Source organism: Oncorhynchus mykiss, chromosome 17 (assembly GCF_057628025.1).
Source record: "Oncorhynchus mykiss isolate SJ-2025 chromosome 17, ASM5762802v1, whole genome shotgun sequence".
NCBI lineage: Eukaryota > Metazoa > Chordata > Actinopteri > Salmoniformes > Salmonidae > Oncorhynchus > Oncorhynchus mykiss.
The window spans coordinates 72,870,233-72,893,985 of record NC_143038.1 but is presented as its reverse complement, the minus strand read 5'-3'; the positions used below and the strand labels follow the sequence as shown (position 1 = coordinate 72,893,985).

General features: G+C 43.0%; 1 protein-coding gene across 1 annotated transcript in view; it reads right to left on the bottom strand.

Annotated features, from left to right (window-relative positions):
- LOC110494825 (semaphorin-3D) overlaps positions 1-23,753 on the bottom strand; it is a 150,483-nt gene that overhangs the window by 14,100 nt on the left and 112,630 nt on the right. The window contains exons 11-12 of the mRNA XM_090206490.1: positions 20,396-20,540; positions 16,323-16,572 (exon numbers count right to left, since the gene is read on the bottom strand). Of these exons, the coding sequence (XP_090062616.1) occupies positions 16,323-16,572; positions 20,396-20,540 (395 nt within the window). The remainder of the gene's footprint in view (positions 1-16,322; positions 16,573-20,395; positions 20,541-23,753) is intronic.

Sequence of the window (23,753 nt, the reverse complement as noted above, 5' to 3'; positions counted from 1 at the left end):
GTAATAGAGAGAGGGGAGGGGGTAATAGAGAGAGGGGAGGGGGGATCGGACAGGGGAGGGGGTAATAGAGAGAGGGGAGGGGGTAATAGAGAGAGGGGAGGGGGTAATAGAGAGAGGGGAGGGGGTAATAGAGAGGGGGGAGGGGGTAATAGAGAGAGGGGAGGGGGTAATAGAGAGAGAGGGGAGGGGGTAATAGAGAGAGGGGAGGGGGTAATAGAGAGAGGGGAGGGGGTAATAGAGAGAGGGGAGGGGTAATAGAGAGAGGGGAGGGGGTAATAGAGAGAGGGGAGGGGGTAATAGAGAGAGGGGAGGGGGTAATAGAGAGAGGGGAGGGGGTAATAGAGAGAGGGGAGAGGGTTACCGAGTGATACATTCCCACATAGGTAACAACAATCGATTGCAGTTGATGTCTCTAATATTCAGCTGGTGATCTTAATGGAACGGTGAGTTAAAAGTCCCAAAGTCACACCAACCAACCACCATTCCTGGCTGTGTGCTTCATGCATTGATCGATCGATGCTGTGGTGTCATTGTTACATACTGGCTTTGTATTTGCACTTCGTTCCTGCCAAGGCAGCAGATACTCTTCCTGGTGTCCAACAAAATTAAGGAAGTTTATGATAATTTTTAAAACATTACAATACACTCACAACAGATTTCACAACACATTAAGTGTTGTGCCCTCAGGCCACTACTCTGCTACCACATATCTACAAAACACCATCCATGTGTGTATAGTGTGTTTGTATTCATGTTTGTCTTGCCAATGTCTGCGATGCTTCACAGTCCCCTCTTTTGCATGCATGTGTGTGCATGTGTGTGTGTGTGTGTGTGTGTGTGTGTGTGTGTGTGTGTGTGTGTGTGTGTGTGTGTGTGTGTGCTTCTTCAAGTTGAACTAGATATGTTACGCGTGTTGACCCAAACCTAAGCTAATTGACAGGGATAGTGTGGGTAGTGTGTGATTTATTTATGAGTGAGAATATATCACCTCAGAGGGTAACCTTAGATTAGAGGTCATTCCCAGGGTCTGGGACCATCCTGACATTATCAAGTAGAGCCAACCCTTCCAGTCATTTGTGTGTGTGTGTGTGTGTGTGTGTATGTGTGTACTGTATGAGCGAGCAAGCACACGTGTGTGTGGTGAGTGTTTGTGCATGCTCCCTCGTCCTTGCGTTTGTGTGTGTGAGTGTGTGTGTGGTGAGTGTTTGTGCATGCTCCCTCGTCCTTGCGTTTGTGTGTGTGAGTGTGTGTGTGTGGTGGGTGTTTGTGCATGCTCCCTCGTCCTTGCGTTTGTGTGTGTGAGTGTGTGTGTGGTGGGTGTTTGTGCATGCTCCCTCGTCCATGCTTGCGTTTGTGTGTGTGAGTGCGCTTGCCCCTTGAACTCTACCCTTTTGAAGTGAATCATTTTAAGACCGACGCCTCTCGGCAAACACATTTCTCTCTACTCTGTGCTGAGGACATAGCTATCTGCTCTTAGAAGTGACCAAGCCTGGGTGAAGGGGCCTGGCAGTGTCAGGGTATTATATATACAGTTGAAGTCGGAAGTTTACATACACTTAGATCGGAGTCATTAAAACTTGTTTTTCAACCACTCCACAAATTCTGACATTTCACATTCTTAAAATAAAGTGGTGATCCTAACTGACCTAAGACAGGGAATTTTTACTAGGATTTAATGTTAGGAATTGTGATAGACTTTATCCAAATACATTTCAACTCAGTTTATGTAAACTTCTGACTTCAACTGTAAATACAAATAGAATAGAATATACAGTTGAAGTCAGAAGTTTACATACACTTAGGTTGGAGCCATTAAAACTTGTTTTTAAACCACTCCACACATTTCTTGTTAACAAACTATAGTTTTGGCAAGTCGGTTACATCATCTACTTTGTGCATGACACAAGTCATTTTTCCAACAATTGTTTACAGGCAGATTATTTCACTTATAATTCACTGTATCACATGATGTCAAGCTAAGAGGCACTGAGTTTTAAGGTAGGCCTTGAAATACATCCACAGGTACACCTCCAATTGACTCAAATGATGTCAATTAGCCTATCAGAAGCTTCTAAAGCCATGACATCATTTTCTGGAATTTTCCAAGCTGTTTAAAGGCACAGTCAACTTAGTGTATGTAAACTTCTGACCCACTGGAATTGTGATACAGTGAATTATAAGTGAAATAATCTGTAAACAATTGTTGGAAAAATTATTTGTGTCATGCACAAAGTAGATGTCCTAACCGACTTGCCAAAACGATTTGTTGTTAACAATAATTGTGTGGAGTGGTTAAAAAAAATTAGTTTTAATGACTCCAACCTAAGTGTATGTAAACTTCCGACTTAAACTGCAGACAGACAGTGTGTGTGTGTGTGTGTGTGTGTGAGACAGTATAACAGCTACTCGTGCCCCTCAGGGTACCTCCATAAATTTCTCAATAGATTCCTCCAACTATTACACAGCAGGGTCTGTTTAATAGCTTTTTGATTAGATTCCTCTTACTCTTTATTACCAGTGGCGCTGGCTGATCCAGGGTTACCCAGTAACAGGGATACCGAGGAACTGCGGTATTATGTAGCCTGAAGAGTCTGAGTCTCTCTTGTAGTGAAGTTGTGTTGTTAGGTATCAAGGCAACCCATGAACAACTCAACAAGACATTCTCTTACACGTTGGTATGTGTTCCAAGATAGAGGACATCATACTGTAATGGTATCTGTTCCTAGATAGAGGACATCATACTGTAATGGTATCTGGTACCTGTTCCTAGATAGAAGACATCATACTGTAATGGTATCTGGTACCTGTTCCTAGATAGAGGACATCATACTGTAATGGTACCTGTTCCTAGATAGAGGACATCATACTGTAATGGTATCTGGTACCTGTTCCTAGATAGAGGACATCATACTGTAATGGTATCTGGTACCTGTTCCTAGATAGAAGACATCATACTGTAATGGTATCTGGTACCTGTTCCTAGATAGAGGACATCATACTGTAATGGTATCTGTTCCTAGATAGAGGACATCATACTGTAATGGTATCTGGTACCTGTTCCTAGATAGAAGACATCATACTGTAATGGTATCTGGTACCTGTTCCTAGATAGAGGAAATCATACTGTAATGGTACCTGGTATCTGTTCCTAGATAGATGACATAATACTGTAATGGTATCTGGTATCTGTTCCTAGATAGAGGACATCATACTGTAATGGTATCTGGTACCTGTTCCTAGATAGAGGACATCATACTGTAATGGTATCTGTTCCTAGATAGAGGACATCATACTGTAATGGTATCTGGTACCTGTTCCTAGATAGAGGACATCATACTGTAATGGTATCTGTTCCTAGATAGAGGACATCATACTGTAATGGTATCTGGTATCTGTTCCTAGAGAGATGACATCATACTGTAATGGTACCTGGTATCTGCTCCTAGATAGAGGACATAATACTGTAATGGTATCTGGTACCTCTTCCTAGATAGAGGACATCATACTGTAATGGTATCTGTTCCTAGATAGAGGACATCATACTGTAATGGTATCTGTTCCTAGATAGAGGACATCATACTGTAATGGTACCTGGTATCTGTTCCTAGATAGAGGACATCATACTGTAATGGTATCTGGTACCTGTTCCTAGATAGAGGACATCATACTGTAATGGTATCTGGTACCTGTTCCTAGATAGAGGACATCATACTGTAATGGTATCTGGTACCTGTTCCTAGATAGAAGACATCATACTGTAATGGTATCTGTTCCTAGATAGAGGACATCATACTGTAATGGTATCTGGTATCTGTTCCTAGATAGAGGACATCATACTGCAATGGTACTTGGTATCTGTTCCTAGATAGAGGACATCATACTGTAGTGGTATCTGGTATCTGTTCCTAGATAGAGGACATCATACTGTAATGGTATATGGTATCTGTTCCTAGATAGAGGACATCATACTGTAATGGTATCTGTTCTTAGATAGAGGACATCATACTGTAATGGTATCTGGTATCTGTTCCTAGAGAGATGACATCATACTGTAATGGTACCTGGTATCTGTTCCTAGATAGAGGACATCATACTGTAATGGTATCTGGTATCTGTTCCTAGATAGAGGACATCATACTGTAATGGTACCTGGTATCTGCTCCTAGATAGAGGACATAATACTGTAATGGTATCTGGTACCTCTTCCTAGATAGAGGACATCATACTGTAATGGTATCTGTTCCTAGATAGAGGACATCATACTGTAATGGTATCTGTTCCTAGATAGAGGACATCATACTGCAATGGTATCTGTTCCTAGATAGAGGACATCATACTGTAATGGTACCTGGTATCTGTTCCTAGATAGAGGACATCATACTGTAATGGTATCTGGTACCTGTTCCTAGATAGAGGACATCATACTGTAATGGTATCTGGTACCTGTTCCTAGATAGAGGACATCATACTGTAATGGTATCTGGTACCTGTTCCTAGATAGAAGACATCATACTGTAATGGTATCTGTTCCTAGATAGAGGACATCATACTGTAATGGTATCTGGTATCTGTTCCTAGATAGAGGACATCATACTGCAATGGTACTTGGTATCTGTTCCTAGATAGAGGACATCATACTGTAGTGGTATCTGGTATCTGTTCCTAGATAGAGGACATCATACTGTAATGGTATATGGTATCTGTTCCTAGATAGAGGACATCATACTGTAATGGTATCTGTTCTTAGATAGAGGACATCATACTGTAATGGTATCTGGTATCTGTTCCTAGAGAGATGACATCATACTGTAATGGTACCTGGTATCTGTTCCTAGATAGAGGACATCATACTGTAATGGTATCTGGTACCTGTTCCTAGATAGAGGACATCATACTGTAATGGTATATGTTCCTAGATAGAGGACATCATACTGTAATGGTATATGTTCCTAGATAGAGGACATCATACTGTAATGGTATCTGGCACCTGTTCCTAGATAGAGGACATCATACTGTAATGGTATCTGGTACCTGTTCCTAGATAGAAGACATCATACTGTAATGGTATCTGTTCCTAGAAAGAGGACAGCATACTGTAATGGTATCTGGTATCTGTTCATAGACAAAGGACATCATACTGTAATGGTATCTGGTACCTGTTCCTAGATAGAGGACATCATACTGTAATGGTATCTGGTACCTGTTCCTAGATAGAGGACATCATACTGTAATGGTATCTGGTACCTGTTCCTAGATAGAAGACATCATACTGTAATGGTATCTGTTCCTAGATAGAGGACATCATACTGTAATGGTATCTGGTATCTGTTCCTAGATAGAGGACATCATACTGCAATGGTACTTGGTATCTGTTCCTAGATAGAGGACATCATACTGTAGTGGTATCTGGTATCTGTTCCTAGATAGAGGACATCATACTGTAATGGTATATGGTATCTGTTCCTAGATAGAGGACATCATACTGTAATGGTATCTGTTCTTAGATAGAGGACATCATACTGTAATGGTATCTGGTATCTGTTCCTAGAGAGATGACATCATACTGTAATGGTACCTGGTATCTGTTCCTAGATAGAGGACATCATACTGTAATGGTATCTGGTATCTGTTCCTAGATAGAGGACATCATACTGTAATGGTACCTGGTATCTGCTCCTAGATAGAGGACATAATACTGTAATGGTATCTGGTACCTCTTCCTAGATAGAGGACATCATACTGTAATGGTATCTGTTCCTAGATAGAGGACATCATACTGTAATGGTATCTGTTCCTAGATAGAGGACATCATACTGCAATGGTATCTGTTCCTAGATAGAGGACATCATACTGTAATGGTACCTGGTATCTGTTCCTAGATAGAGGACATCATACTGTAATGGTATCTGGTACCTGTTCCTAGATAGAGGACATCATACTGTAATGGTATCTGGTACCTGTTCCTAGATAGAGGACATCATACTGTAATGGTATCTGGTACCTGTTCCTAGATAGAAGACATCATACTGTAATGGTATCTGTTCCTAGATAGAGGACATCATACTGTAATGGTATCTGGTATCTGTTCCTAGATAGAGGACATCATACTGCAATGGTACTTGGTATCTGTTCCTAGATAGAGGACATCATACTGTAGTGGTATCTGGTATCTGTTCCTAGATAGAGGACATCATACTGTAATGGTATATGGTATCTGTTCCTAGATAGAGGACATCATACTGTAATGGTATCTGTTCTTAGATAGAGGACATCATACTGTAATGGTATCTGGTATCTGTTCCTAGAGAGATGACATCATACTGTAATGGTACCTGGTATCTGTTCCTAGATAGAGGACATCATACTGTAATGGTATCTGGTACCTGTTCCTAGATAGAGGACATCATACTGTAATGGTATATGTTCCTAGATAGAGGACATCATACTGTAATGGTATATGTTCCTAGATAGAGGACATCATACTGTAATGGTATCTGGCACCTGTTCCTAGATAGAGGACATCATACTGTAATGGTATCTGGTACCTGTTCCTAGATAGAAGACATCATACTGTAATGGTATCTGGTATCTGTTCATAGATAGAGGACATCATACTGTAATGGTATCTGTTCCTAGATAGAAGACATCATACTGTAATGGTATCTGGTCCTAGATAGAGGACATCATACTGTAATGGTATCTGTTCCTAGATAGAGGACATCATACTGTAATGGTATCTGGTACCTGTTCCTAGATTGAAGACATCATACTGTAATGGTATCTGTTCCTAGATAGAGGACATCATACTGTAATGGTATCTGGTACCTGTTCCTAGATAGAGGACATCATACTGTAATGGTATCTGTTCCTAGATAGAGGACATCATACTGTAATGGTATCTGGTATCTGTTCATAGACAAAGGACATCATACTGTAATGGTATCTGTTCCTAGATAGAGGACATCATACTGTAATGGTATCTGTTCCTAGATAGAGGACATCATACTGTACTGGTATCTGGTACCTGTTCCTAGATAGAGGACATCATACTGTAATGGTATCTGGTATCTGTTCATAGATAGAGGACATCATACTGTAATGGTATCTGTTCCTAGATAGAAGACATCATACTGTAATGGTATCTGGTCCTAGATAGAGGACATCATACTGTAATGGTATCTGGAACCTGTTCCTAGATAGAGGACATCATACTGTAATGGTACCTGGTATCTGTTCCTAGATAGAGGACATAATACTGTAATGGTATCTGTTCCTCGATAGAGGACATCATACTGTAATGGTATCTGGTATCTGTTCCTAGAGAGATGACATCATACTGTAATGGTACCTGGTATCTGTTCCTAGATAGAGGACATAATACTGTAATGGTATCTGGTACCTCTTCCTAGATAGAGGACATCATACTGTAATGGTATCTGTTCCTAGATAGAGGACATCCTACTGTAATGGTATCTGTTCCTAGATAGAGGACATCATACTGTAATGGTATCTGGTACCTGTTCCTAGATAGAGGACATCATACTGTAATGGTATCTGTTCCTAGATAGAGGACATCATACTGTAATGGTATCTGTTCCTAGATAGAGGACATCATACTGTAATGGTATCTGTTCCTAGATAGAGGACATCATACTGTAATGGTATCTGTTCCTAGATAGAGGACATCATACTGTAATGGTATCTGGTATCTGTTCCTAGATAGAGGACATCATACTGTAATGGTATCTGTTCCTAGATAGAGGACATCATACTGTAATGGTATCTGGTATCTGTTCCTAGATAGAGGACATCATACTGTAATGATATCTGTTCCTAGATAGAGGACATCATACTGTAATGGTATCTGTTCCTAGATAGAGGACATCATACTGTAATGGTATCTGTTCCTAGATAGAGGACACCATACTGTAATGGTCTCTGTTCCTAGATAGAGGACATCATACTGTAATGGTATCTGGTATCTGTTCCTAGATAGAGGACATCATACTGTAATGATATCTGTTCCTAGATAGAGGACATCATACTGTAATGGCATCTGTTCCTAGGTAGAGGACATCATACTGTAATGGTATCTGTTCCTAGATAGAGGACATCATACTGTAATGGTATCTGGTATCTGTTCCTAGATAGAGGACATCATACTGTAATGGTATCTGTTCCTAGATAGAGGACATCATACTGTAATGGTATCTGGTATCTGTTCCTAGATAGAGGACATCATACTGTAATGATATCTGTTCCTAGATAGAAGACATCATACTGTAATGGTATCTGTTCCTAGATAGAGGACATCATACTGTAATGGTATCTGTTCCTAGATAGAGGACATCATACTGTAATGGTACCTGGTATCTGTTCCTAGATAGAGGACATCAAACTGTAATGGAATCTGTTCCTAGATAGATGACATCATACTGTAATGGTATCTGTTCCTAGATAGAGGACATCATACTGTAATGGTATCTGGTATCTGTTCCTAGATAGAGGATGTCATACTGTAATGGTACCTGTTATCTGTTCCTAGATAGAGGACATCATACTGTAATGGTATCTGTTCCTAGATAGAGGACATCATACTGTAATGGTACCTGGTACCTGTTCCTAGATAGAGGGCATCATACTGTAATGGTATCTGTTCCTAGATAGAGGACATCATACTGTAATGGTATCGGGTATCTGTTCCTAGATAGAGGACATCATACTGTAATGGTACCTGTTCCTAGATAGAGGACATCATACTGTAATGGTATATGGTATCTGTTCCTAGATAGAGGACATCATACTGTAATGGTATCTGGTATCTGTTCCTAGATAGAGGACATCATACTGTAATGGTATCTGTTCCTAGATAGAGGACATCATACTGTAATGGTATCTGTTCCTAGATAGAGGACATCATACTGTAATGGTATATGTTCCTAGATAGAGGACATCATACTGTAATGGTATCTGTTCCTAGATAGAGGACATCATACTGTAATGGTATCTGGCACCTGTTCCTAGATAGAGGACATCATACTGTAATGGTATCTGGTACCTGTTCCTAGATAGAGGACACCATACTGTAATGGTATCTGTTCCTAGAAAGAGGACAGCATACTGTAATGGTATCTGGTATCTGTTCATAGACAAAGGACATCATACTGTAATGGTATCTGTTCCTAGATAGAGGACATCATACTGTAATGGTATCTGTTCCTAGATAGAGGACATCATACTGTAATGGTATCTGTTCCTAGATAGAGGACATCATACTGTAATGGTATCTGGTACCTGTTCCTAGATTGAAGACATCATACTGTAATGGTATCTGTTCCTAGATAGAGGACATCATACTGTAATGGTATCTGGTACCTGTTCCTAGATAGAGGACATCATACTGTAATGGTATCTGTTCCTAGATAGAGGACATCATACTGTAATGGTATCTGGTATCTGTTCATAGACAAAGGACATCATACTGTAATGGTATCTGTTCCTAGATAGAGGACATCATACTGTAATGGTATCTGTTCCTAGATAGAGGACATCATACTGTACTGGTATCTGGTACCTGTTCCTAGATAGAGGACATCATACTGTAATGGTATCTGGTATCTGTTCATAGATAGAGGACATCATACTGTAATGGTATCTGTTCCTAGATAGAAGACATCATACTGTAATGGTATCTGGTCCTAGATAGAGGACATAATACTGTAATGGTATCTGGAACCTGTTCCTAGATAGAGGACATCATACTGTAATGGTACCTGGTATCTGTTCCTAGATAGAGGACATAATACTGTAATGGTATCTGTTCCTGGATAGAGGACATCATACTGTAATGGTATCTGGTATCTGTTCCTAGAGAGATGACATCATACTGTAATGGTATCTGGTACCTCTTCCTAGATAGAGGACATCATACTGTAATGGTATCTGTTCCTAGATAGAGGACATCATACTGTAATGGTATCTGTTCCTAGATAGAGGACATCCTACTGTAATGGTATCTGTTCCTAGATAGAGGACATCATACTGTAATGGTATCTGGTACCTGTTCCTAGATAGAGGACATCATACTGTAATGGTATCTGTTCCTAGATAGAGGACATCATACTGTAATGGTATCTGTTCCTAGATAGAGGACATCATACTGTAATGGTATCTGTTCCTAGATAGAGGACATCATACTGTAATGGTATCTGTTCCTAGATAGAGGACATCATACTGTAATGGCATCTGTTCCTAGGTAGAGGACATCATACTGTAATGGTATCTGTTCCTAGATAGAGGACATCATACTGTAATGGTATCTGGTATCTGTTCCTAGATAGAGGACATCATACTGTAATGGTATCTGTTCCTAGATAGAGGACATCATACTGTAATGGTATCTGGTATCTGTTCCTAGATAGAGGACATCATACTGTAATGATATCTGTTCCTAGATAGAGGACATCATACTGTAATGGTATCTGTTCCTAGATAGAGGACATCATACTGTAATGGTATCTGTTCCTAGATAGAGGACATCATACTGTAATGGTACCTGGTATCTGTTCCTAGATAGAGGACATCAAACTGTAATGGTATCTGTTCCTAGATAGAGGATATCATACTGTAATGGTATCTGTTCCTAGATAGAGGACATCATACTGTAATGGTATCTGGTATCTGTTCCTAGATAGAGGATGTCATACTGTAATGGTACCTGTTATCTGTTCCTAGATAGAGGACATCATACTGTAATGGTATCTGTTCCTAGATAGAGGACATCATACTGTAATGTTATCTGATTCTAGATAGAGGACATCATACTGTAATGGTACCTGGTACCTGTTCCTAGATAGAGGGCATCATACTGTAATGGTATCTGATTCTAGATAGAGGACATCATACTGTAATGGTATCTGTTATGCGTTCCTAGATAGAGGACACCATACTGTAATGGTATCTGGTACCTGTTCCTAGATAGAGGACATCATACTGTAATGGTATCTGTTCCTAGATAGAGGACATCATACTGTAATGGTATCTGGTATCTGTTCCTAGATAGAGGACATCATACTGTAATGGTATCTGTTCCTAGATAGAGGACATCATACTGTAATGGTATCTGGTATCTGTTCCTAGATAGAGGACATCATACTGTAATGATATCTGTTCCTAGATAGAGGACATCATACTGTAATGGTATCTGTTCCTAGATAGAGGACATCATACTGTAATGGTATCTGTTCCTAGATAGAGGACACCATACTGTAATGGTACCTGGCATCTGTTCCTAGGTAGAGGACATCATACTGTAATGGTATCTGTTCCTAGATAGAGGACATCATACTGTAATGGTATCTGGTATCTGTTCCTAGATAGAGGACATCATACTGTAATGGTATCTGTTCCTAGATAGAGGACATCATACTGTAATGGTATCTGGTATCTGTTCCTAGATAGAGGACATCATACTGTAATGATATCTGTTCCTAGATAGAGGACATCATACTGTAATGGTATCTGTTCCTAGATAGAGGACATCATACTGTAATGGTATCTGTTCCTAGATAGAGGACATCATACTGTAATGGTACCTGGTATCTGTTCCTAGATAGAGGACATCAAACTGTAATGGTATCTGTTCCTAGATAGAGGACATCATACTGTAATGGTATCTGTTCCTAGATAGAGGACATCATACTGTAATGGTACCTGTTATCTGTTCCTAGATAGAGGACATCATACTGTAATGGTATCTGTTCCTAGATAGAGGACATCATACTGTAATGGTACCTGGTACCTGTTCCTAGATAGAGGGCATCATACTGTAATGGTATCTGTTCCTAGATAGAGGACATCATACTGTAATGGTATCGGGTATCTGTTCATAGATAGAGGACATCATACTGTAATGGTATCTGGTATCTGTTCCTAGATAGAGGACATCATACTGTAATGGTATCTGTTCCTAGATAGAGGACATCATACTGTAATGGTATCTGTTCCTAGATAGAGGACATCATACTGTAATGGTATCTGTTCCTAGATAGAGGACATCATACTGTAATGGTATCTGTTCCTAGATAGAGGACATCATACTGTAATGGTATCTGTTCCTAGATAGAGGACACCATACTGTAATGGTACCTGGCATCTGTTCCTAGGTAGAGGACATCATACTGTAATGGTATCTGTTCCTAGATAGAGGACATCATACTGTAATGGTATCTGGTATCTGTTCCTAGATAGAGGACATCATACTGTAATGGTATCTGTTCCTAGATAGAGGACATCATACTGTAATGGTATCTGGTATCTGTTCCTAGATAGAGGACATCATACTGTAATGATATCTGTTCCTAGATAGAGGACATCATACTGTAATGGTATCTGTTCCTAGATAGAGGACATCATACTGTAATGGTATCTGTTCCTAGATAGAGGACATCATACTGTAATGGTACCTGGTATCTGTTCCTAGATAGAGGACATCAAACTGTAATGGTATCTGTTCCTAGATAGAGGACATCATACTGTAATGGTATCTGTTCCTAGATAGAGGACATCATACTGTAATGGTATCTGGTATCTGTTCCTAGATAGAGGATGTCATACTGTAATGGTACCTGTTATCTGTTCCTAGATAGAGGACATCATACTGTAATGGTATCTGTTCCTAGATAGAGGACATCATACTGTAATGTTATCTGATTCTAGATAGAGGACATCATACTGTAATGGTACCTGGTACCTGTTCCTAGATAGAGGGCATCATACTGTAATGGTATCTGTTCCTAGATAGAGGACATCATACTGTAATGGTATCTGGTATCTGTTCCTAGATAGAGGACATCATACTGTAATGGTATCTGTTCCTAGATAGAGGACATCATACTGTAATGGTATCTGGTATCTGTTCCTAGATAGAGGACATCATACTGTAATGTTATCTGATTCTAGATAGAGGACATCATACTGTAATGGTACCTGGTACCTGTTCCTAGATAGAGGGCATCATACTGTAATGGTATCTGATTCTAGATAGAGGACATCATACTGTAATGGTATCTGTTATGCGTTCCTAGATAGAGGACACCATACTGTAATGGTATCTGGTACCTGTTCCTAGATAGAGGACATCATACTGTAATGGTATCTGTTCCTAGATAGAGGACATCATACTGTAATGGTATCTGGTATCTGTTCCTAGATAGAGGACATCATACTGTAATGGTATCTGTTCCTAGATAGAGGACATCATACTGTAATGGTATCTGGTATCTGTTCCTAGATAGAGGACATCATACTGTAATGATATCTGTTCCTAGATAGAGGACATCATACTGTAATGGTATCTGTTCCTAGATAGAGGACATCATACTGTAATTGTATCTGTTCCTAGATAGAGGACACCATACTGTAATGGTACCTGGCATCTGTTCCTAGGTAGAGGACATCATACTGTAATGGTATCTGTTCCTAGATAGAGGACATCATACTGTAATGGTATCTGGTATCTGTTCCTAGATAGAGGACATCATACTGTAATGGTATCTGTTCCTAGATAGAGGACATCATACTGTAATGGTATCTGGTATCTGTTCCTAGATAGAGGACATCATACTGTAATGATATCTGTTCCTAGATAGAGGACATCATACTGTAATGGTATCTGTTCCTAGATAGAGGACATCATACTGTAATGGTATCTGTTCCTAGATAGAGGACATCATACTGTAATGGTACCTGGTATCTGTTCCTAGATAGAGGACATCAAACTGTAATGGTATCTGTTCCTAGATAGAGGACATCATACTGTAATGGTATCTGTTCCTAGATAGAGGACATCATACTGTAATGGTACCTGTTATCTGTTCCTAGATAGAGGACATCATACTGTAATGGTATCTGTTCCTAGATAGAGGACATCATACTGTAATGGTACCTGGTACCTGTTCCTAGATAGAGGGCATCATACTGTAATGGTATCTGTTCCTAGATAGAGGACATCATACTGTAATGGTATCGGGTATCTGTTCATAGATAGAGGACATCATACTGTAATGGTATCTGGTATCTGTTCCTAGATAGAGGACATCATACTGTAATGGTATCTGTTCCTAGATAGAGGACATCATACTGTAATGGTATCTGTTCCTAGATAGAGGACATCATACTGTAATGGTATCTGTTCCTAGATAGAGGACATCATACTGTAATGGTATCTGTTCCTAGATAGAGGACATCATACTGTAATGGTATCTGTTCCTAGATAGAGGACACCATACTGTAATGGTACCTGGCATCTGTTCCTAGGTAGAGGACATCATACTGTAATGGTATCTGTTCCTAGATAGAGGACATCATACTGTAATGGTATCTGGTATCTGTTCCTAGATAGAGGACATCATACTGTAATGGTATCTGTTCCTAGATAGAGGACATCATACTGTAATGGTATCTGGTATCTGTTCCTAGATAGAGGACATCATACTGTAATGATATCTGTTCCTAGATAGAGGACATCATACTGTAATGGTATCTGTTCCTAGATAGAGGACATCATACTGTAATGGTATCTGTTCCTAGATAGAGGACATCATACTGTAATGGTACCTGGTATCTGTTCCTAGATAGAGGACATCAAACTGTAATGGTATCTGTTCCTAGATAGAGGACATCATACTGTAATGGTATCTGTTCCTAGATAGAGGACATCATACTGTAATGGTATCTGGTATCTGTTCCTAGATAGAGGATGTCATACTGTAATGGTACCTGTTATCTGTTCCTAGATAGAGGACATCATACTGTAATGGTATCTGTTCCTAGATAGAGGACATCATACTGTAATGTTATCTGATTCTAGATAGAGGACATCATACTGTAATGGTACCTGGTACCTGTTCCTAGATAGAGGGCATCATACTGTAATGGTATCTGTTCCTAGATAGAGGACATCATACTGTAATGGTATCGGGTATCTGTTCCTAGATAGAGGACATCATACTGTAATGGTACCTGTTCCTAGATAGAGGACATCATACTGTAATGGTATATGGTATCTGTTCCTAGATAGAGGACATCATACTGTAATGGTATCTGGTATCTGTTCCTAGATAGAGGACATCATACTGTAATGGTACCTGTTCCTAGATAGAGGACATCATACTGTAATGGTATATGGTATCTGTTCCTAGATAGAGGACATCATACTGTAATGGTATCTGTTCCTAGATAGAGGACATCATACTGTAATGGTATCTGTTCCTAGATAGAGGACATCATACTGTAATGGTATCTGATCCTAGATAGAGGACATCATACTGTAATGGTATCTGGTACCTGTTCCTAGATAGAGGACATCATACTGTAATGGTATCTGGTATCTGTTCCTAGACAGAGGACATCATACTGTAATGGTACCTGTTCCTAGATAGAGGACATCATACTGTAATGGTATATGGTATCTGTTCATAGATAGAGGACATCATACTGTAATGGTATCTGTTCCTAGATAGAGGGCATCATACTGTAATGGTATCTGTTCCTAGATAGAGGACATCATACTGTAATGGTATCTGGTATCTGTTCCTAGATAGAGGACATCATACTGTAATGGTATCTGTTCCTAGATAGAGGACATCATACTGTAATGGTATCTGGTACCTGTTCCTAGATAGAAGACATCATACTGTAATGGTATCTGGTATCTGTTCCTAGATAGAAGATATCATACTGTAATGGTATCTGGTATCTGTTCCTAGATAGATGACATCATACTGTAATGGTATCTGCTATCTGTTCCTAGATAGAGGACATCATACTGTCCATCCTCGGCATCCACTCTTTCCACTACCTCGCTGCATAGGGTGTAGGGCACATTGACCTCTCTTACCGATAGCTGTATATACTATAATTATTACATTATCTTACTGATAGCTGTATATACTATAATTATTACATTATATTACTGATATATATATATATATATATACTATAATCATTACATTATCTTACTGATAGCTGTATATACTATAATTATTACATTATCTTACTGATAGCTGTATATACTATAATTATTATATTATCTTACTGATAGCTGTATATACTATAATTATTATATTATCTTACTGATAGCTGTATATACTATAATTATTGCATTATCTTACTGATAGCTGTATATACTATAATTATTACATTATCTTACTGATAGCTGTATATACTATAATTGACAGCTGTATATACTATAATTAGTACATTATCTTACTGATAGCTGTATATACTATAATTAAGACATTAACTTACTGATAGCCTCATACTATATACTATTCGGTTTACTCTCTTACCTGTGCCCAGGTGTAGTACATCATACTGTCCATCCGCAGCGTCCACCCTATCCACCACTAACTTTCTCAGGGTGTAGGATACGTTGACCAGGGTAAAGACCGGGCGGCGGGTGACCGGTAGGATGGGTTCCCACATCAGATGATGACCCCTCATGAAACTCACTACGTCATCAGGGAAGTCACGGGTAGACTTGTGGAGGGGGTCGTAGGTCACACTGGGACACTGGGGAGGAGGATATACAGAACACATCAAGTTGTTATTTTATTTAGACCATGTGTTATCATTTATTAAAGGGGCAAATTGCAGTTTCTACATCCATTTTTTAAAACTTCGTAGTTAATGATACACTATATATACAAAAATATGTGGACATCCCTTCAAATTAGTGGATTCCGCTATTTCAGCAACACCCATATACCCACCTATACAGGTAGTATAGAAATTCGACCACACAGCCGTGTAATCTCCATAGACAAACATTAGCATTGGTTCGCAAAACTACCTCTAACTTCCGTCATACTGGATGTAGAGACATACAAAATGGATCCTTGAGTTCATCTGACTCTGGGGAAGAAGATAAATGGACAGGGTATGGTAGTAGGTGACAGGTGCACCGGTTTGTGTCAAGAACTGCAACGCTGCTGGGTTTTTCCCGAGTGTATCAAGAATGGTCCCCCCCCCCCCGCACAAAGGACATCCAGAAAACTCAACACAACTGTGGGAAGCATTGGAGTCAACATGGGCCAGCATCCCTGTGCAACCCTTTCAACACCTTGTAGAGTCAACATGGGCCAGCATCCCTGTGCAACCCTTTCAACACCTTGTAGAGTCAACATGGGCCAGCATCCCTGTGCAACCCTTTCAACACCTTGTAGAGTCAACATGGGCCAGCATCCCTGTGCAACCCTTTCAACACCTTGTAGAGTCAACATGGGCCAGCATCCCTGTGCAACCCTTTCAACACCTTGTAGAGTCAACATGGGCCAGCATCCCTGTGCAACCCTTTCAACACCTTGTAGAGTCAACATGGGCCAGCATCCCTGTGCAACCCTTTCAACACCTCGTAGAGTCAACATGGGCCAGCATCCCTGTGCAACCCTTTCAACACCTTGTAGAGTCAACATGGGCCAGCATCCCTTCGCAACCCTTTCAACACCTTGTAGAGTCAACATGGGCCAGCATCCCTGTGGAACCCTTTCAACACCTTGTAGAGTCAACATGGGCCAGCATCCCTGTGGAACCCTTTCAACACCTTGTAGAGTCAACATGGGCCAGCATCCCTGTGGAACCCTTTCAACACCTTGTAGAGTCAACATGGGCCAGCATCCCTGTGCAACCCTTTCAACACCTTGTAGAGTCAACATGGGCCAGCATCCCTGTGGAACCCTTTCAACACCTTGTAGAGTCAACATGGGCCAGCATCCCTGTGGAACCCTTTCAACACCTTGTAGAGTCAACATGGGCCAGCATCCCTGTGGAACCCTTTCAACACCTTGTAGAGTCAACATGGGCCAGCATCCCTGTGGAACCCTTTCAACACCTTGTAGAGTCAACATGGGCCAGCATCCCTGTGCAACGCTTTCCTAACGTTTTGTTCACTCAGTCTACGTATATTAAAACACAGAAAAATATAGTTTGAGACAGCATTGGGTCTTTTAAGTTATCAGAGATTATGTCATTTCCCACCTATCATACTGAAAGCATTATACTGATGTAGAAAGTGTAGGCCTTAGTGCTGGATAGGACAAGCGTGAGTACCATTGTGGAAGTATGGGCAGCATGGGCCTAGTGGTTAGAGTGTATGGGCGGCAGGTAGCCTAGTGGTTAGAGTGTAGGGGCGATAGGTAGCCTAGTGGTCAGAGTGTTGGGCCAGTAACCAGCAGGTAGCCTAGTGGTTAGAACGTTGGGCCAGTAACCAGCAGGTATCCTAGTGGTTAGATTGTTGGGCCAGTAACCAGCAGGTAGCCTAGTGGTTAGAGTGTTGGGCCAGTAACCAGCAGGTAGCCTAGTGGTTAGAGCGTTGGGCCAGTAACCAGCAGGTAGCCTAGTGGTTAGAGTGTTGGGCCAGTAACCAGCAGGTAGTCTAGTGGTTAGAGTGTTGGGCCAGTAACCAGCAGGTAGCCTAGTGGTTAGAGCAGGTAGCCTAGTGGTTAGAGCAGGTAGCCTAGTGGTTAGAGCAGGTAGCCTAGTGGTCAGAGTGTTGGGCCAGTAACCAGCAGCTAGCCTAGTGGTTAGAGCAGGTAGCCTAGTGGTTAGAGCAGGTAGCCTAGTGGTTAGAGCAGGTAGCCTAGTGGTTAGAGCAGGTAGCCTAGTGGTTAGAGGCAGGTAGCCTAGTGGTCAGAGGCAGGTAGCCTAGTGGTTAGAGGCAGGTAGCCTAGTGGTTAGAGTGTTGGGCCAGTAACCAGCAGGTAGCCTAGTGGTCAGAGCGTTGGACCAGTAACCAGCAGGTAGCCTAGTGGTTAGAGTGTTGGGCCAGTAACCAGCAGGTAGCCTAGTGGTCAGAGTGTTGGACCAGTAACCAGCAGGTAGCCTAGTGGTTAGAGTGTTGGGCCAGTAACCAGCAGGTAGCCTAGTGGTTAGAGTGTTGGGCCAGTAACCAGCAGGTAGCCTAGTGGTCAGAGTGTTGGACCAGTAACCAGCAGGTAGCCTAGTGGTCAGAGCGTTGGGCCAGTAACTGAAAGGTTGTTTGATTGAATCCCGAGCTGACAAGGTAAAAATCAGTTGTTCTACCCCTGAACAAGGCACTGTTTCCTGGTAGGCCGTCATTGTAAATAATTTGTTCTTAACTGACTTGCATAGTTAAAGAAATAAAAAATGCTGTGTTTAAACATGGCAAAAGCACCTCCATTGGCCTATGTTTATCTCCTGTTAAATGTGGCTGCTATTACTCTATATCTCTGTGGGCTGTTCAGTGACTCTAATCAGGGGTTGTAACTAAACCAGACGATGTGATGCTGTTCAGTGACTCTAATCAGGGGTTGTAACTAAACCAGACGATGTGATGCTGTTCAGTGACTCTAATCAGGGGTTGTAACTAAACCAGACGATGTGATGCTGTTCAGTGACTCTAATCAGGGGTTGTAACTAAACCAGACGATCTGATGCTGTTCAGTGACTCTAATCAGGGGTTGTAACTAAACCAGACGATGTGATGCTGTTCAGTGACTCTAATCAGGGGTTGTAACTAAACCAGACGATGTGATGCTGTTCAGTGACTCTAATCAGGGGTTGTAACTAAACCAGGCGATGTGATGCTGTTCAGTGACTCTAATCAGGGGTTGTAACTAAACCAGACGATGTGATGCTGTTCAGTGACTCTAATCAGGGGTTGTAACTAAACCTGACGATGTGATGCTGTTCAGTGACTCTAATCAGGGGTTTTAACTAAACCAGGCGATGTGATGCTGTTCAGTGACTCTAATCAGGGGTTTTAACTAAACCAGACGATGTGATGCTGTTCAGTGACTCTAATCAGGGGTTGTAACTAAACCAGCATGCCACTTCAGACAGAGCACTAAAACGTAGTAAACATTCCCCTGCCTGTAGTGTTCTCTAACGGGGGGGGGGGGGGGGGGGGGGGGGGGGCTCAGCATGCCACTTCAGACAGAGCACTAAAACATAGTAAACATTCCCCTGAAGTCTTTGGCTGACAAGGTACAGCTTTCCCAGGAGAACTCCTAGCCGAGGTGTTAGCAGTTAGCTCCCAACAGCTCTATCATCTTATTTTAATCAACACATGTTGTCTGTCTGACTGCCTGCCTGGCTAGCAATCTGTCTGTCTGTCTGTCTGTCTGTCTGACTGCCTGCCTGCTGTTAACATTTTTTATTCAAAACAACTTAGGTGCATACATGTTTGGTGACACCAGTGAGAATCAAATCCATGATCCTGCTGTTGCAAACGCCATACTCTCTGCCTGTCTGTCTGTCTTTCTGTCTGTCTTTCTGTATGTTTGACACTGCTCCCCTATCTATCTATTCGTCCGTCCGTCTGTCTCTCTGTCACTTCCTTAAACAAACCCTCAGACAGTCCCTACTGAGAACTCACAGTGCCAGGTCGTGGATATGGGATCCTCCCCTTGTACTCCACCCAGCGGTAGTCGGGCCCTTCCTTGTGGGCGAATGGACCGTTGAAGGCTGCCCTGATAGAGGCCATGGAGTAGACACACACTGCTGACCCTCTGAAGACAGAACTAAGGGAGAGAAGAGAGAGGGGGGGGAGAAGAGACAGAGATGAGGGTGGAGAAGAGACAGAGAGGAGAGAGGAGGGTGGAGAAGAGACAGAGAGGAGAGAGGAGGGTGGAGAAGAGACAGAGAGGAGAGAGGAGGGTGGAGAAGAGACAGAGATGAGAGAGGAGGGTGGAGAAGAGACAGAGAGGAGGGTGGAGAAGAGACAGAGAGGAGGGTGGAGAAGAGACAGAGAGGAGGGTGGAGAAGAGACAGAGAGGAGAGAGGGTGGAGAAGAGACAGAGAGGAGAGAGGAGGGTGGAGAATAGACAGAAAGGAGGGTGGAGTAGAGAGAGAGAGGAGAGAGGAGGGTGGAGAAGAGACAGAGAGGAGGGTGGAGTAGAGAGAGAGAGGAGAGAGGAGGGTGGAGAAGAGACAGAGAGGAGAGAGGAGGGTGGAGAATAGACAGAAAGGAGGGTGGAGTAGAGAGAGAGAGGAGAGAGGAGGGTGGAGAAGAGACAGAGAGGAGGGTGGAGTAGAGAGAGAGAGGAGAGAGGAGGGTGGAGAAGAGACAGAGAGGAGGGTGGAGAATAGACAGAGAGGAGAGAGGAGGGTGGAGAAGAGACAGAGAGGAGAGAGGAGGGTGGAGAATAGACAGAAAGGAGGGTGGAGTAGAGAGAGAGAGGAGAGAGGAGGGTGGAGAAGAGACAGAGAGGAGAGAGGAGAGAGGAGGGTGGAGAAGAGACAGAGAGGAGAGAGGAGGGTGGAGAAGAGACAGAGAGGAGAGAGGAGAAGAGACAGAGAGGAGAGAGGAGGGTGGAGAAGAGACAGAGAGGAGAGAGGAGAGAGGAGGGTGGAGAAGAGACAGAGAGGAGAGAGGAGGGTGGAGAAGAGACAGAGAGGAGAGAGGAGGGTGGAGAAGAGACAGAGAGGAGGGTGGAGAAGAGACAGAGAGGAGAGAGGAGAGAGGAGGGTGGAGAAGAGACAGAGAGGAGAGAGGAGAGAGGAGGGTGGAGAAGAGACAGAGAGGAGAGAGGAGGGTGGAGAAGAGACAGAGAGGAGAGAGGAGGGTGGAGAATAGACAGAGAGGAGGGTGGAGTAGAGAGAGAGAGGAGAGAGGAGGGTGGAGAATAGACAGAGAGGAGGGTGGAGTAGAGACAGAGAGGAGAGAGGAGGGTGGAGAAGAGACAGAGAGGAGAGAGGAGGGTGGAGAATAGACAGAAAGGAGGGTGGAGAAGAGACAGAGAGGAGAGAGGAGGGTGGAGAAGAGACAGAGAGGAGAGAGGAGAGAGAGAGAGGAGAGAGGAGAAGAGACAGAGAGGAGAGAGGAGGGTGGAGAAGAGACAGAGAGGAGAGAGGAGAAGAGACAGAGAGGAGGGTGGAGAAGAGACAGAGAGGAGAGAGGAGAAGAGACAGAGAGGAGGGTGGAGAAGAGACAGAGAGGAGAGAGGAGGGTGGAGAAGAGACAGAGAGGAGAGAGGAGAAGAGACAGAGAGGAGAGAGGAGGGTGGAGAAGAGACAGAGAGGAGGGTGGAGAAGAGACAGAGAGGAGAGAGGAGAAGAGACAGAGAGGAGGGTGGAGAAGAGACAGAGAGGAGGGTGGAGAAGAGACAGAGAGGAGAGAGGAGGGTGGAGAAGAGACAGAGAGGAGAGAGGAGAAGAGACAGAGAGGAGAGAGGAGGGTGGAGAAGAGACAGAGAGGAGGGTGGAGTAGAGAGAGAGAGGAGAGAGAAGGGTGGAGTAGAGATAGAGATGAGGGTGGAGAAGAGACAGAGTGGAGAGAGGAGGGTGGAGAAGAGACAGAGAGGAGAGAGGAAGGTGGAGTAGAGAGGAGAGAGGAGGGTGGAGAAGAGACAGAGAGGAGAGAGGAGGGTGGAGAATAGACAGAAAGGAGGGTGGAGTAGAGAGAGAGAGGAGAGAAGAGGGTGGAGAAGAGACAGAGATGAGAGAGGAGGGTGGAGTAGAGAGGAGAGAGGAGGGTGGAGAAGAGACAGAGAGGAGAGAGGAGGGTGGAGAAGAGACAGAGAGGAGAGAGGAGGGTGGAGAATAGACAGAAAGGAGGGTGGAGTAGAGAGAGAGAGGAGAGAGGAGGGTGGAGAAGAGACAGAGAGGAGGGTGGAGTAGAGAGAGAGAGGAGAGAGGAGGGTGGAGAAGAGACAGAGAGGAGAGAGGAGGGTGGAGAAGAGAGAGAGGAGAGAGGAGGGTGGAGAATAGACAGAAAGGAGGGTGGAGTAGAGAGAGAGAGGAGAGAGGAGGGTGGAGAAGAGACAGAGATGAGGGTGGAGTAGAGAGAGAGAGGAGAGAGGAGGGTGGAGTAGAGAGAGAGAGGAGGGTGGAGAAGAGACAGAGTGGAGAGAGGAGAGAGGAGGGTGGAGAAGAGACAGAGAGGAGAGAGGAGGGTGGAGAAGAGAGAGAGAGGAGGGTGGAGAATAGACAGAGAGGAGAGAGGAGAGAGGTGGGTGGAGAATAGACAGAGAGGAGAGAGGAGAGAGGAGGGTGGAGAATAGACAGAGAGGGGAGAGGAGGGTGGAGAAGAGACAGAGAGGAGGGTGTAGAATAGACAGAGAGGAGAGAGGAGGGTGGAGAATAGACAGAGAGGAGAGAGGAGAGAGGAGGGTGGAGAATAGACAGAGAGGAGAGAGGAGAGAGGAGGGTGGAGAAGAGACAGAGAGGAGAGAGGAGGGTGGAGAAGAGACAGAGAGGAGAGAGGAGGGTGGAGTAGAGAGAGAGAGGAGAGTGGAGAAGAGACAGAGCGTTGAGAGAGAAGAGGGTGGAGAAAACAGAGAGAGGGAGGAGGGTGGAGAAGAGAGAGAGGAGGGTGGAGAAGAGAGAGAAAGAGGAGGGTGGAGAAGAGAGAGAAAGAGGAGGGTGGAGAAGAGAAGGAGGCGAGAGGAGGGTGGAGAAGATAGTATAGAGCATGGTGGAGAAGAGAGAGCGTTGAGAGAGAAGAGGGTGGAGAAAAGAGAGAGAGAGAGGAGGTTGGAGAAGAGAGAGAGGAGGGTGGAGAAGAGAGAGAAAGAGGAGGGTGGAGAAGAGAAGGAGGCGAGAGGAGGGTGGAGAAAAAAGAGAGAGGAGGGTGGAGGGTGGAGAAGAGAAGTGAGTGTTAACGTGAATCCAGTGGATTACAATATCACAACCAGCCGGGCCTCTACAACCCTGACCCCTGTATAATCCCTGACCCCTGGGGGTCACTGCAGCACTGGGACATACTGGTGGTGGGAGTGTACATGTGTAGGAAG